Below are 13,037 nucleotides of genomic sequence, written 5' to 3' on the forward strand. Positions count from 1 at the left end.
TCTGACTAGTGGGTGTCTCACAAGTGGGTGTCTGACTAGTGGGTGTCTGACTGGTGGGTGTCTGACTGGTGGGTGTCTGACTGGTGGGTGTCTGACTGGTGGGTGTCTGACTGGTGGGTGTCTGACTGGTGGGTGTCCGACTGGTGGGTCTGACTAGTGGGTGTCCGACTAGTGGGTGACTAGTGGGTGTCTGACTAGTGGGTGACTAGTGGGTGTCTGACTAGTGGGTGACTAGTGGGTGTCTGACTAGTGGGTGTCTGACTAGTGGGTGACTAGTGGGTGTCTGACTAGTGGGTGACTAGTGGGTGTCTGACTAGTGGGTGTCTGACTAGTGGGTGAATAGTGGGTGACTAGTGGGTGTCTGACTAGTGGGTGAATAGTGGGTGTCTGACTAGTGGGTGTCTGACTAGTGGGTGTCCGACTAGTGGGTGACTAGTGGGTGTCTGACTAGTGGGTGTCTGGCTAGTGGGTGTCCGACTAGTGGGCGACTAGTGGGTGTCTGACTAGTGGGTGTCTGACTAGTGGGTGTCTGACTAGTGGGTGTCTGACTAGTGGGTGTCCGACTAGTGGGTGACTAGTGGGTGTCTGACTAGTGGGTGTCCGACTAGTGGGTGACTAGTGGGTGTCTGACTAGTGGGTGACTAGTGGGTGTCTGACTAGTGGGTGACTAGTGGGTGTCTGACTAGTGGGTGACTAGTGGGTGTCTGACTAGTGGGTGACTAGTGGGTGACTAGTGGGTGTCTGACTAGTGGGTGACTAGTGGGTGTCTGACTAGTGGGTGTCCGACTAGTGGGTGACTAGTGGGTGTCCGACTAGTGGGTGACTAGTGGGTGTCTGACTAGTGGGTGTCCGACTAGTGGGTGACTAGTGGGTGTCTGACTAGTGGGTGACTAGTGGGTGTCTGACTAGTGGGTGACTAGTGGGTGTCCGACTAGTGGGTGACTAGTGGGTGTCTGACTAGTGGGTGACTAGTGGGTGTCTGACTAGTGGGTGACTAGTGGGTGTCTGACTAGTGGGTGACTAGTGGGTGTCTGACTAGTGGGTGACTAGTGGGTGTCCGACTAGTGGGTGACTAGTGGGTGTCTGACTAGTGGGTGTCCGACTAGTGGGTGACTAGTGGGTGTCTGACTAGTGGGTGTCTGACTAGTGGGTGTCTGACTAGTGGGTGTCTGACTAGTGGGTGACTAGTGGGTGTCTGACTAGTGGGTGTCTGACTAGTGGGTCACTAGTGGGTGTCTGACTAGTGGGTGTCTGACTAGTGGGTGTCTGACTAGTGGGTGTCTGACTAGTGGGTGTCTGACTGGTGGGTGTCTGACTGGTGGGTGTCTGACTGGTGGGTGTCTGACTAGTGGGTGTCTGACTAGTGGGTGACTGACTAGTGGGTGACTGACTAGTGGGTGACTAGTGGGTGTCTGACTAGTGGGTGTCTGACTAGTGGGTGTCTGACTAGTGGGTGTCTGACTAGTGGGTGACTAGTGGGTGTCTGACTAGTGGGTGACTAGTGGGTGTCTGACTAGTGGGTGTCTAGTGGGTGTCTGACTAGTGCGTGTCTGACTAGTGGGTGACTAGTGGGTGTCCGACTAGTGGGTGTCTGACTAGTGGGTGTCCGACTAGCGGGTGTCTGTATTGCTTAGCAGGCAGCAGTGCAACACTCTCTCCGTGTCTAGGTCAACAGCGCCACTTTAGCACCCTAAACATACAGACAGAGAGACAGACACATAGGGACGGACATTGCCGTTCCTTGGGAGTGGCTGCACCACTCAAAAAAATTGCCTTTTGAGAGGGCTTGTTAAGATGGGGATGCCCACTAAAGATTAGACACACCAACAGTCCGCCATGCGGAAACAATGGTCGGACTATAGAGCACCGAAGTCTGACGTCACTTTCAGTAGAGGGCACCAACACACAGGTTCATGCATTTTTTTATTTGCATTGTAATCTCCATAGGGGGATTTTAGGTCGCTTCATATAAGAACTGTGTTTGAAAAATAAACCGACCACCCCGGCCTTTCTGTCAGGGGAGTGGCTGTGCGTCGTTAACTCTTTGAGAGTTTCAAGGATTTCTATATAGTTTTTAGACTTCTCTATGGCAGAATGGCGTTTTTGAATGATTTATTGAAAATTCTCTGTTGTGAATGTGTGACAACGAAAGACCTTCAGAGAAAGCTTGGCTTGTCTGCTTCCAGGAAAAAAATGAACTGAGTTGATAAAATGTTTAGTTTTTGTGTTGGAAGCCATTTAAAAGAGCCTGCATTTACACTGGGTAGTGTTTCTAGGACAACAAAAAAAGTTATGCCCGGTTGAAGTTTTATTTTCTAAATAACTTTTTTTCTGCTGGGCGTACATAGCCATGCAATATCTCATTTTAAAGGGTGAGTTGTCTAGTTCAATTAAAATAAAATAAAAGGTTTCTCACATGTACCACTGTAGATATTTTGCCATCTATAAATAGCATGGTCAGTCATGATCAATCTGACCTATCCAGCTAAAAGTCCCCCTAGCTCTGAAATGGAACATCATATAAACTCAATTCTTTTTTGGGGTAAAATTAGACATTCTAACGCACATTTTGATATATACCATGTTTACATAGTCTTACCAGTACCTTGTCTATTCATGCATGTATCTCAAAAACCTGATGTGAAGAAACAGTTTTGATAAAAAACACATCCAAGGACATTGTTGTCTCCACCAGGCCGAAGGCATGGGGAGAGAGTATGTTTTGCACTCCGTCCGTGTGTGTGTCCGTCCGTCCGTGTGTGTGTCCTTCCGTCCGTCTGTGTACAGCTAATCTCCGGCACCGTTAACCCGGCCGATGCCAAACTTTGCACACACACTCCCTGGATGCCAACGATGAACCTCTGCCCCACATTTTCCAGAACGGCCAGTTATAGCGCCACCATGAGGCAGCTTTTCACATTTTTGACCTACAACTGCACCGATCTGCGTGAAACGTTGCATGCACACTCCCTAGAGGCCAAGGACAAACCTTTGACCTGCATTTTCCGCATCTGCCTTTTATAGCGCCACCAGGAGGCCGACTTTTGTAAAACACATTTTTTGATATTACTCCTCCAGATTCTGTCCAAAAATCTCACAAATCGTTACACAGTATCTCTATGGTCATGTGCTCAAGTTGGATCTGTCCGATATTTCATATTCCATCCTAATTGGCTATAATTGGCTTTCACAGTTTGCAAGATTGCCCCGTTTTGAACAATAGCCTCAAATCATGAACGCAGCATGCAATTTACGTGAAAACTTTCACACTTTTTCTTACTAGGCTGAGGAATATATCCCACCCTTTTCACATTGGCCTGTTATAGCGCCACCAACAGGTTGATTTTTGCAAAACACATTTTTGGAACAAAATGCCTCAAATCATCAAAAAAAAAAAAAAACATCCTCCTAAACATCCTTGCCAAACATCACACACACTCCTATCCTCCTGGTGGAGACCTGTGCCCGGAAGGGCACTTTTTCTAGTTTTGATATGACTTTGTGCCCATGATATGTATCAAAATATAGACTTGAATGTATACTGTATTATAACAAAAAATTGGGTTCTTACCATCTACCGTTACAGAGTAAATCACAGTTGAAACTCGCTTAGTCAAACCATAAACCTCAGAATAGTGAACAAAATAGCCATGACAGGTCTAACTCATTGTAAAAGCGTCTTTTATTTTTTATGACTACTAACATAATACAATTATAATAAATATTACAGAAAATAAATAGGCCTACATACAAAACAGTTGTCCCCAAACTCCCCAGTGTCCCCAAACCACTGCATTCCAGTTGTTCTTGACGGTGTGTGTGTGTGTGTAGGCTAAATTTAAAAAAAACAACTGAAATGAATGAATGCATCCGGTTCAGTGTCGGAGAACTCCATCGCAGTCTTGACTCTTCGTCTTTATCATCATCATCATCATCCTCCTCCTCCTCCTCATCTGATGCCAGTTCTAAATATATAAAAATAAACATTTAGCTGTAGTCAGCCCGGCCAATAGCCAGTTGGGGGGGGGGGGGACGTAGGCTATCTGACATCATCGTCATCATCATCATCACACGGAGACACACTAAACAATGTACAATCATGATAGTATACAATTATCATGCAAGCTCAGACGTCAATGAAACCTCATACAGATCTTATATAATACGCTACTGTTAGCTTCACTCCCCGTCCCCCCTCCGGGGGGACGCGTTGCTTCAGTAAACGATGCATGTTTGTTCTCCGTCTTTGTAGACAGTAAATAAAAGGAGCGAACATTACTCTAAAGATCAGATCGCCTATAAGGCACGCTACAATATAAAATACTTGTACTGCCATGCGTGCATGCCTGCTACGATACATTTGTACTGCACCGACCAACCGATCGACACCATTAGCCAGCACCTTTGGTGCTGGCTAATGGCTGGGGGCCATCGTGGTGAGTCATTCTGGCGTCATGATCTGACTAGTAGTAGTAATTATCCAAGCATCTATTTGTAGCGATCATCTTATGATTTCTGATCACTATAGAAGGGCATTTTCTACAATAAGATTACCTCAAAACATTCCGGGTTGATCGTCTTCTTCAATGGTTTCCCGGTATAGCTCATCGGACGACGATGGGGAGACAATGAAAAAAGGAGGGAGGGAGCAGCGAGTCTCGCTGTAAGCACTGGACCAGGGCTACTCCGCCTGGAGAAGGCGACTGGGACGCGTATGGATCAATACTACTACCACAAAACTCGCTCAAATAAATAGTACTGCTTTCAACTTTTTCTGCTAGAAAATCGCTCGGGAGAGACGGCAAACGGGCTAAACACTGAAAACTATGAAGACTCCCTCTGCCCCCACTGTTTACAGGGGGTGGGACCAGCTTCCAATGGCAACACGTACACGTGTGTCACGTGACACGGGTTTTCTGGGTAATGTAGTTGGAATATAAGCTCAGGAATTTAAACAGCGCTTCGGAGCATATTAATATGTTTAGATTAATCAAAAACGGCGAAGACGCCAATTGGCGTCATTGATCATTTACGGAATTCTGATGAAGACGCCAATTGGCGTCTTTCACCTTCTAAGGGTTAATGATGTCCATTCATATTTGATACAGCCAGTTTCTGGAGAAAATGGAATTAATGTGGCCGCAAAAGCCTTGAAACTACATATGAAGGCAATGTCGCTGCTAATATACGTCACTCCCAGCTGTCAACACATTGCTCGTTTCTAACGCTTATTTTGTTACTCTTTGGGTATATTTGTACATTTCCACCTTCAGTCGATGCTTCATATCCATATGAGTGAAAAGGCCGGGTGATCGGTTTATTTTTCAAACACAGTTCTTATATGAGGCGATCTAAAATCCCCCTATGGAGATTACAATGCAAATAAAAAGTACATGTACCTGTGGACTGACGCCCTCTACTGACAGTAGAGGGCAGTGATGTCAGGACTTCGGTGCTCTATAGCGCTCGAACTGTGCTGCTCCCGTGCTTGCGGCTATGTTTAGGAATAGGGTAGAGAATGGTTGTCGATGTGGGACTATATAATTTGACCAGAGTGTAGCCAACAACAAAGCTTGTTGTATGAGTAATGTAGCTTTCCTATACCTTGAGACAATAATTGCGAACGCAATGAGCGATTACTATGTAACCCAGGCAGAACTGTCTGTCTGTCTGTCACGCTGTGACACCACCCACCCGCCACCAGAGGGCGCAGCTGTATCACACACAAAAAAAAACACACGCACGCACCCACACAGTAGAAAACTTTTTAAAAAAGAGGGGAAAAAAAACTTAAAAAAAGAAAACTTTAAAAAAGAGAAAAAAACTTAAAAAGAAAAAAAAATAATAATAAAAAGTACATAATTTATTCTAATTGTTAATTGACGAGCTGCGTTCGCTTCCCGCGTTGGGTGTCTGACTAGTGGGTGACTAGTGGGTGTCTGACTAGTGGGTCACTAGTGGGTGTCTGACTAGTGGGTGTCTGACTAGTGGGTGTCTGACTGGTGGGTGTCTGACTGGTGGGTGTCTGACTGGTGGGTGTCTGACTAGTGGGTGTCTGACTAGTGGGTGTCTGACTAGTGGGTGACTGACTAGTGGGTGACTAGTGGGTGTCTGACTAGTGGGTGTCTGACTAGTGGGTGTCTGACTAGTGGGTGTCTGACTAGTGGGTGACTAGTGGGTGTCTGACTAGTGGGTGACTAGTGGGTGACTAGTGGGTGTCTGACTAGTGGGTGACTAGTGAGTGTCTGACTAGTGGGTGTCTGACTAGTGGGTGGGTGACTAGTGGGTGTCTGACTAGTGCGTGTCTGACTAGTGGGTGACTAGTGGGTGTCTGACTAGTGGGTGTCTGACTAGTGGGTATCTGACTAGTGGGTGACTAGTGGGTGTCCGACTAGTGGGTGTCTGACTAGTGGGTGTCCGACTAGCGGGTGTCTGTATTGCTTAGCAGGCAGCAGTGCAACACTCTCTCCGTGTCTAGGTCAACAGCGCCACTTTAGCACCCTAAACATACAGACAGAGAGACAGACACATAGGGACGGACATTGCCGTTCCTTGGGAGTGGCTGCACCACTCAAAAAAATTGCCTTTTGAGAGGGCTTGTTAAGATGGGGATGCCCACTAAAGATTAGACACACCAACAGTCCGCCATGCGGAAACAATGGTCGGACTATAGAGCACCGAAGTCTGACGTCACTTTCAGTAGAGGGCACCAACACACAGGTTCATGTATTTTTTTATTTGCATTGTAATCTCCATAGGGGGATTTTAGGTCGCTTCATATAAGAACTGTGTTTGAAAAATAAACCGACCACCCCGGCCTTTCTGTCAGGGGAGTGGCTGTGCGTCGTTAATGATGTCCATTCATATTTGATACAGCCAGTTTCTGGAGAAAATGGAATTAATGTGGCCGCAAAAGCCTTGAAACTACATATGAAGGCAATGTCGCTGCTAATATACGTCACTCCCAGCTGTCAACACATTGCTCGTTTCTAACGCTTATTTTGTTACTCTTTGGGTATATTTGTACATTTCCACCTTCAGTCGATGCTTCATATCCATATGAGTGAAAAGGCCGGGTGATCGGTTTATTTTTCAAACACAGTTCTTATATGAGGCGATGTAAAATCCCCCTATGGAGATTACAATGCAAATAAAAAGTACATGTACCTGTGGACTGACGCCCTCTACTGACAGTAGAGGGCAGTGATGTCAGGACTTCGGTGCTCTATAGCGCTCCAACTGTGCTGCTCCCGTGCTTGCGGCTATGTTTAGCAATAGGGTAGAGAATGGTTGTCGATGTGGGACTATATAATTTGACCAGAGTGTAGCCAACAACAAAGCTTGTTGTATGAGTAATGTAGCTTTCCTATACCTTGAGACAATAATTGCGAACGCAATGAGCGATTACTATGTAACCCAGGCAGAACTGTCTGTCTGTCTGTCACGCTGTGACACCACCCACCCGCCACCAGAGGGCGCAGCTGTATCACACACAAAAAAAAAACACACGCACGCACGCACCCACACAGTAGAAAACTTTTTTTTTTAAAAGAGGGAAAAAAAACCTTAAAAAGAAAACTTTAAAAAAGAGAGAAAAAAACTTAAAAAGAAAAAAAATAAATAATAAAAAGTACATAATTTATTCTAATTGTTAATTGACGAGCTGCGTTCGCTTCCCGCGTTGGCGCGTCTTGTGTAAAAAATGTACTGTATTATTCAACATTCACTACTGCTGTGTCCCACGGGTCAGGGTTCAACATACTCATTGTGCAGACCTGAAGTAGCATACAGCCAAATGTATGCCAAATGTAAGCTTCAGTCTAAGCTTAAAAATAAAAGCAATAAAGATTTGTGTGCACGTTGGATATTTCCTAACTAAAAACAGAAACCTAATGGTTTCTGTTTTTAGTACTACTATAGAGTGTGCTGACCATATAAGGAGTTCCTCCCTCTGCCCAGTTAACACCTGGGGGTCAAAAAACCTTAGGTTTCGGTTTTGGCTAGGTGGCCCAGCCTTCATCCAATCAGGATAGAGAGGGGCCTTCCGCCAATCATGATCGAGCGAGGGCGGGCCTTGGTGTGCGTGCTGTTGGCCTGTCGCGCCCACTGTAGAGCGTGCATGTGCACATCTTGTTACCGGGGGGGACCAGGGGGGGTTTTCCAAATCACCCAAATCACCGAATGCTCCTTAAAAAATGTACCTTTTCAGAACAGAACTGTAGACAATGCAAAGGCATTCCTATTTGGATTATAGTACATCATGCATTGACAAAACCTTTTGACAAGACAAGACTCAATACATGGCACCTCTCCAACAGCACCAGCATCCAGGCACACGGGGAACCTCACCTTGCGTTTTGAAGCCAAACGGAGGTAAATAATTGCTGACTTTCGCTAGCCGTTTGAAATTGCGGTCCAGGAACATCGGAGCTGGTTTCATGAACCTGCAAAGTGAGGGAAAGAGTAGATAAGAGCACAGAGAAAAAGAACAAAACTAATCAAAAACAATGTACAAGACAAAGTTTTGATACCAATATTATCTTGAGTGACAGTACCATCCATAACAGAAGTTTAGAGTATCCAGTTACTGTAAGTTAACACCCTGAGCGCACAGGAGGACCTATCAATTAGTAACGCCCAGCGCTCAAGACGGAGATTGATCAAAAGGACGGAGATTATTGATATCAAAACCGATCGCATCGCTCCACAGGCTGGGAGCGTCTGCCTGTCATCGAAAATATGACCCCCCCCCCGTTTAGCAGACGAGATGTAAAATCTTAAAACGTGAATAACTCTTGATCTAAATCATTTCATCCAATTCTAAGCAAAGATTATGTGTTAGGGTCTGGGCCATGGCTCAGTGGTCCAGGCACTTTGGCTGGCAATTCAGTCTGGCAGTGTGCCGCCGGTTCGACTCCCGATCCCGACGGCCTTTACTGCATGTCTTCCCCCCCCCATCTCTCTCCCCATTTCCTGTCAGCCTACTGTCTGTCCCTCCATAAAAAAATAAAAAATAAAAAGGTGAAAGCCACAAAAAAAAAAACATTAAAAAAAAAAAAAGATTATGTGTCAGACGGCCCACCGCGGTCCCGTCGCTAGTCGCGTTAGAATTAATCATACCTCCCGTTGTAGCTGTACCTGTGTAGATACTTCCTTAATGTTAACGAAGTCCACACCCACAACACCAGAGGGAGTGCAACGAACCATGTACAACCTAGATTCGGCACAAACAAGGGACTAAATTCTTTTCGCTCCTATGCCACCAAAATGTGGAACGCCCTACCAACAGTCATTAAGACATGCGAATCCCTTGACTCCTTCAAAACCGCTCTCAAAGGGCACGTCTCTAAATGTTTTGATGAATTGAACATGGTGGACCCTGTTGTAAACAAGTGTAATGCTTAATTGGGTCGTCCACTCACAGTTAACAGCCTTTGTATTGAGTTTGTGCTTGAAATGTACTGTAATTCTGCAAACTGTAAATACATTTTGCAATCAATTCAATCAAAGCCTGACCTCGAAATCCTTCTAAATCCTCCAGTTTTCTGAAATAAATATTTTCACGATTTTTCAAAAATAGCAGACCTGCTATTTTTCAATAGCTAAATTATAACATGTTTAAAACACCAAAAGGGGTTCCCCCCCCAGAATGGGATAATGTTGGTAGGTGACACCTCTGCAATGTTCCTATGCACAGGGTGACCATGTTGAAGTGACTTTCATTGTGCGATCATCATCATCATCATCATCATCATCATACTATACTACTACTGTCTGAATGTCTGAATGTGTGTCAGAAACACCGCCGTAGCTCCTCACTGCCTGCACCAATCGCTCCCACTTTTCACACAGGCATTGATCATAATAATATGGAGGTCTTAACGAAGCCCTTTTTCCAATTTAACAAATTATAAATTAATAATGAATTTATTAGTGAATTAAAAATGCGAAATCGCACCCAGGGCACAGTGGGGGGGGGGGGGGGGGGGCAATAACACACAACGGGTAAGGGCTAGTAAGTCATAATTCAACACTTTTAAATTGTCACCCAAAGCATTAGTTGACCTTTACCCATGGAATAAAGCAAAAAACTAAATAGCTCATGTAAAGATGATTTTTTAGGCCAACCAGCAACATCATGTCATTTCTGAGACCATTCATGTTTCTTGGATGATGCTTCTAAACTTGTATTCCTTTTGCTAGTTTGATCACCTCAAATACTGTTGTGAGGCTTGTAGATCGGCTATTTTTTCTGTAGCGCAGCATTGCTTTCACAGAAGACACAGCTTGGCTTCTCTGAAATCAGTCGTGGCGACTGAGAACTTTAATTATTTCTTTCCCAAGTCCGTATACACACACACACACACACACACACACACACACACACACACACACACACACACACACACACACACACACACACACACACACACACACACACACACACACACACACACACACACACACACACACACACACACACACACACACACACACACACACACACACACACACACACACACACACACACACACACACACACACACACACACACACGTCGACGTGGACTCGTCTATATAATGGTTGATGCCTACGGAAGCCTTTAACATTGGTCCGGTTCCCATAGCGACGCCCCGCCGTTCCAACTATGGGATTGCATATTATATTCTCAGTGCACAGCAGTGGAAGGGAAGATCTTCAAACAGTCATAACTCTTCTTCTAAAATCGCTGTCCTTGGTGGGTTTTCTGCCATCCACATTTCGGATTTAACTTGCGCCTTTGTACCGCGATTCTGGCGCCATGTCAAAGCTTCTGACGAGAGGTAAGGAGCTTGTGTGTGTGTGTGTGTGTTCCAATGCTGCGTTTGTGTTTGTAGCGAGTGTGTGTGTGTGTGTGGGGGGAGGGGCGGGGCGGGCAAACACCGTCTATTCAAAGTGAACGTATGCGATGCCCCCTGGAGCTGGGGTTTATGCCAACAGCAATTATAGAGTTAATCAAGTGACAGTAGTACCATCCAGTAGAGGTAACAAGACAGAATGCTGTGAAACGTCACAGCAGGCATACACAGTCGCACTCTCAAAATGACACATTCTGGACACTAATTAAGACACCGAGTCGACAGGTGTGAGTTTGTGTCTCTTTCGCCCCCCCAGAGAATAGAGCCAGGGCTCCACAGGACGCGTTGCGTCTCCGTCGCGTGCGTCAAAAAACGCACCGGTTCAATTTGAATGCAAGCGTCGCGTCTCCGTCAACGCAACGCAACGCGGGCAGTGGAGCCACCCTTCATTGAATAAAAAGGGAACATTCCCTGACGGTGACGGAGACGCGACGGTGACGGAGACGCGACGCTGACGCGCCCGGTGGAGCCCCGGTGTAATGTCTTCCCAGCTCTGACTTCGGTTAACCGAATTTTAACCCACTTTGGGCGGGAACCTCTTTCGGTGTTTTAAAGCATTAGGTTATAATTTAGCTATTGAAAAAAAAGCAGATCCACAAGCTCATAGCGCGGCACTTGTAGGTCTGCTATTTTTGAAAATCTTTGCTTCTGGGGGGGGGGGGGGGGGGGGGGTCCCTGGAACAAAATATTTTCAGATGGGGGGGCGGAGGCATATTACATATAATTCTAGGGGTCCTTGACATGAAATAATGAGCACCACTGATACAGAAACATAAGGTTTTTCAGAAAACTTTTTTAAAATTTCGACGTCGGAACTGAATGGGTTAAAGAAGTTCTCGCTGAAGTTAAAGACATTGGGGGGGGGGGCTGTAAAAGGAGAGGCTTGCTTGTTCCCTTGTCATCAATCTAACTACGTCCTCACCACAGCTCCTCCAGAAAACAACTGTGACCCGCGCAGACACACATGTTAGCCAGCTCATTGTGACACACACACACACACACACACACGGACACACACACACACACACACACACGTAAAGAAACAAAAAAAGGGAGGCGAGAGGCAGAGAGAGTGTTAAAAATGGAGTAGAGCAGAGTTCAGGGGCGCCTGCAACACATAACCCATCAACAGCCAATTTCTTTCCCAGGGTAACGAACGCCTAAATCACAGCTGACACACCGTTTTTGGTAATTGTGCCTTCGACGATGTATCGATGCCAGAATGTTTTTCCTCAAATTATTTGGGCTCCACCACCAACTGTAAAGTGACCCAGCGTGCCAGAGGATACTGTATACTAGCATCCTGTATGATCAGAACAAAGGTTATTTATCCCTTTTAGACCTGAGGACGATTCTACAAATGTCTTCTAACTCCTGACAGTTTTCAGAAAAACCCATGTTTCCATGTCAAGTCGTTCCAGGGAGTAAGATTTGAGTAAAAAACGTTCGCTCTGAAAGAATATATTCAAACATTTGGGCCACATTTTCACGATTTTTCAAAAAATAGCAGACCTACAAGCTCGCTGCTATTTTTCAATAGCTAAAGTATAACGTAATGCTTAAAACACCGAAAGGGTGTTCCCGCCCAAAATGGGTTAATGTGGGACTGTAAGGGGTGTTTCTTTGGGTCAACAAAATCCAAGACAAAGTGTACCAAAGCGTGTCGGCAGCGTGGCAGCATATTGGACAACGTCGCTTCCTCCAGCCCGAGAAACAAATCCGAGATGGGTTTACACAGAAAAACACACTGTGACCGACGACTATGTTTTTAACCCATTCTGGGCGGGAACCCCCTTTTGGTGTTTTAAAACATTATGTTATACTTTAAGCTATTGAAAAATAGCAGCTCTACAAGCTCGTAGCGCGGCACTCGGTGCCGCGCTACGAGCTTGTAGGTCTGCTATTTTTTTTTTTAAATCGTGAAAATGTGACGCAAAAAAAAATATATTCTTTTAGAGCGAACGTCTTTGCTTCTGGGTGGTCCTTGGAACATCATATTTTCAGATGAGGGTCGGCGGCCAATTACATATATTTTTGGGGCGTCCTTGTCGTGAACATTTTTGAGAACCACTGACATGGAAACATGTTTTTCTTTTTCTTTTTTTCCAGAAAACCCTTTCAATTTAGAAGGCATTTGTA

At 45.4% G+C, this 13,037-nt stretch overlaps 1 protein-coding gene across 4 annotated transcripts in view; it reads right to left on the minus strand.

Moving 5' to 3' along the window:
- The window catches only part of st3gal3b (ST3 beta-galactoside alpha-2,3-sialyltransferase 3b), an 86,925-nt gene that overhangs the window by 32,079 nt on the left and 41,809 nt on the right, over positions 1–13,037 (minus strand). For all 4 annotated transcript variants that reach the window (XM_079530163.1, XM_079530162.1, XM_079530160.1 and 1 more), the window contains one exon: positions 8,350–8,444. In XM_079530163.1, coding sequence (XP_079386289.1) covers positions 8,350–8,444 — 95 coding nt within the window. The remainder of the gene's footprint in view (positions 1–8,349; positions 8,445–13,037) is intronic.

This window comes from Electrona antarctica (genome assembly GCF_951216825.1).
Source record: "Electrona antarctica genome assembly, chromosome: 19".
NCBI lineage: Eukaryota > Metazoa > Chordata > Actinopteri > Myctophiformes > Myctophidae > Electrona > Electrona antarctica.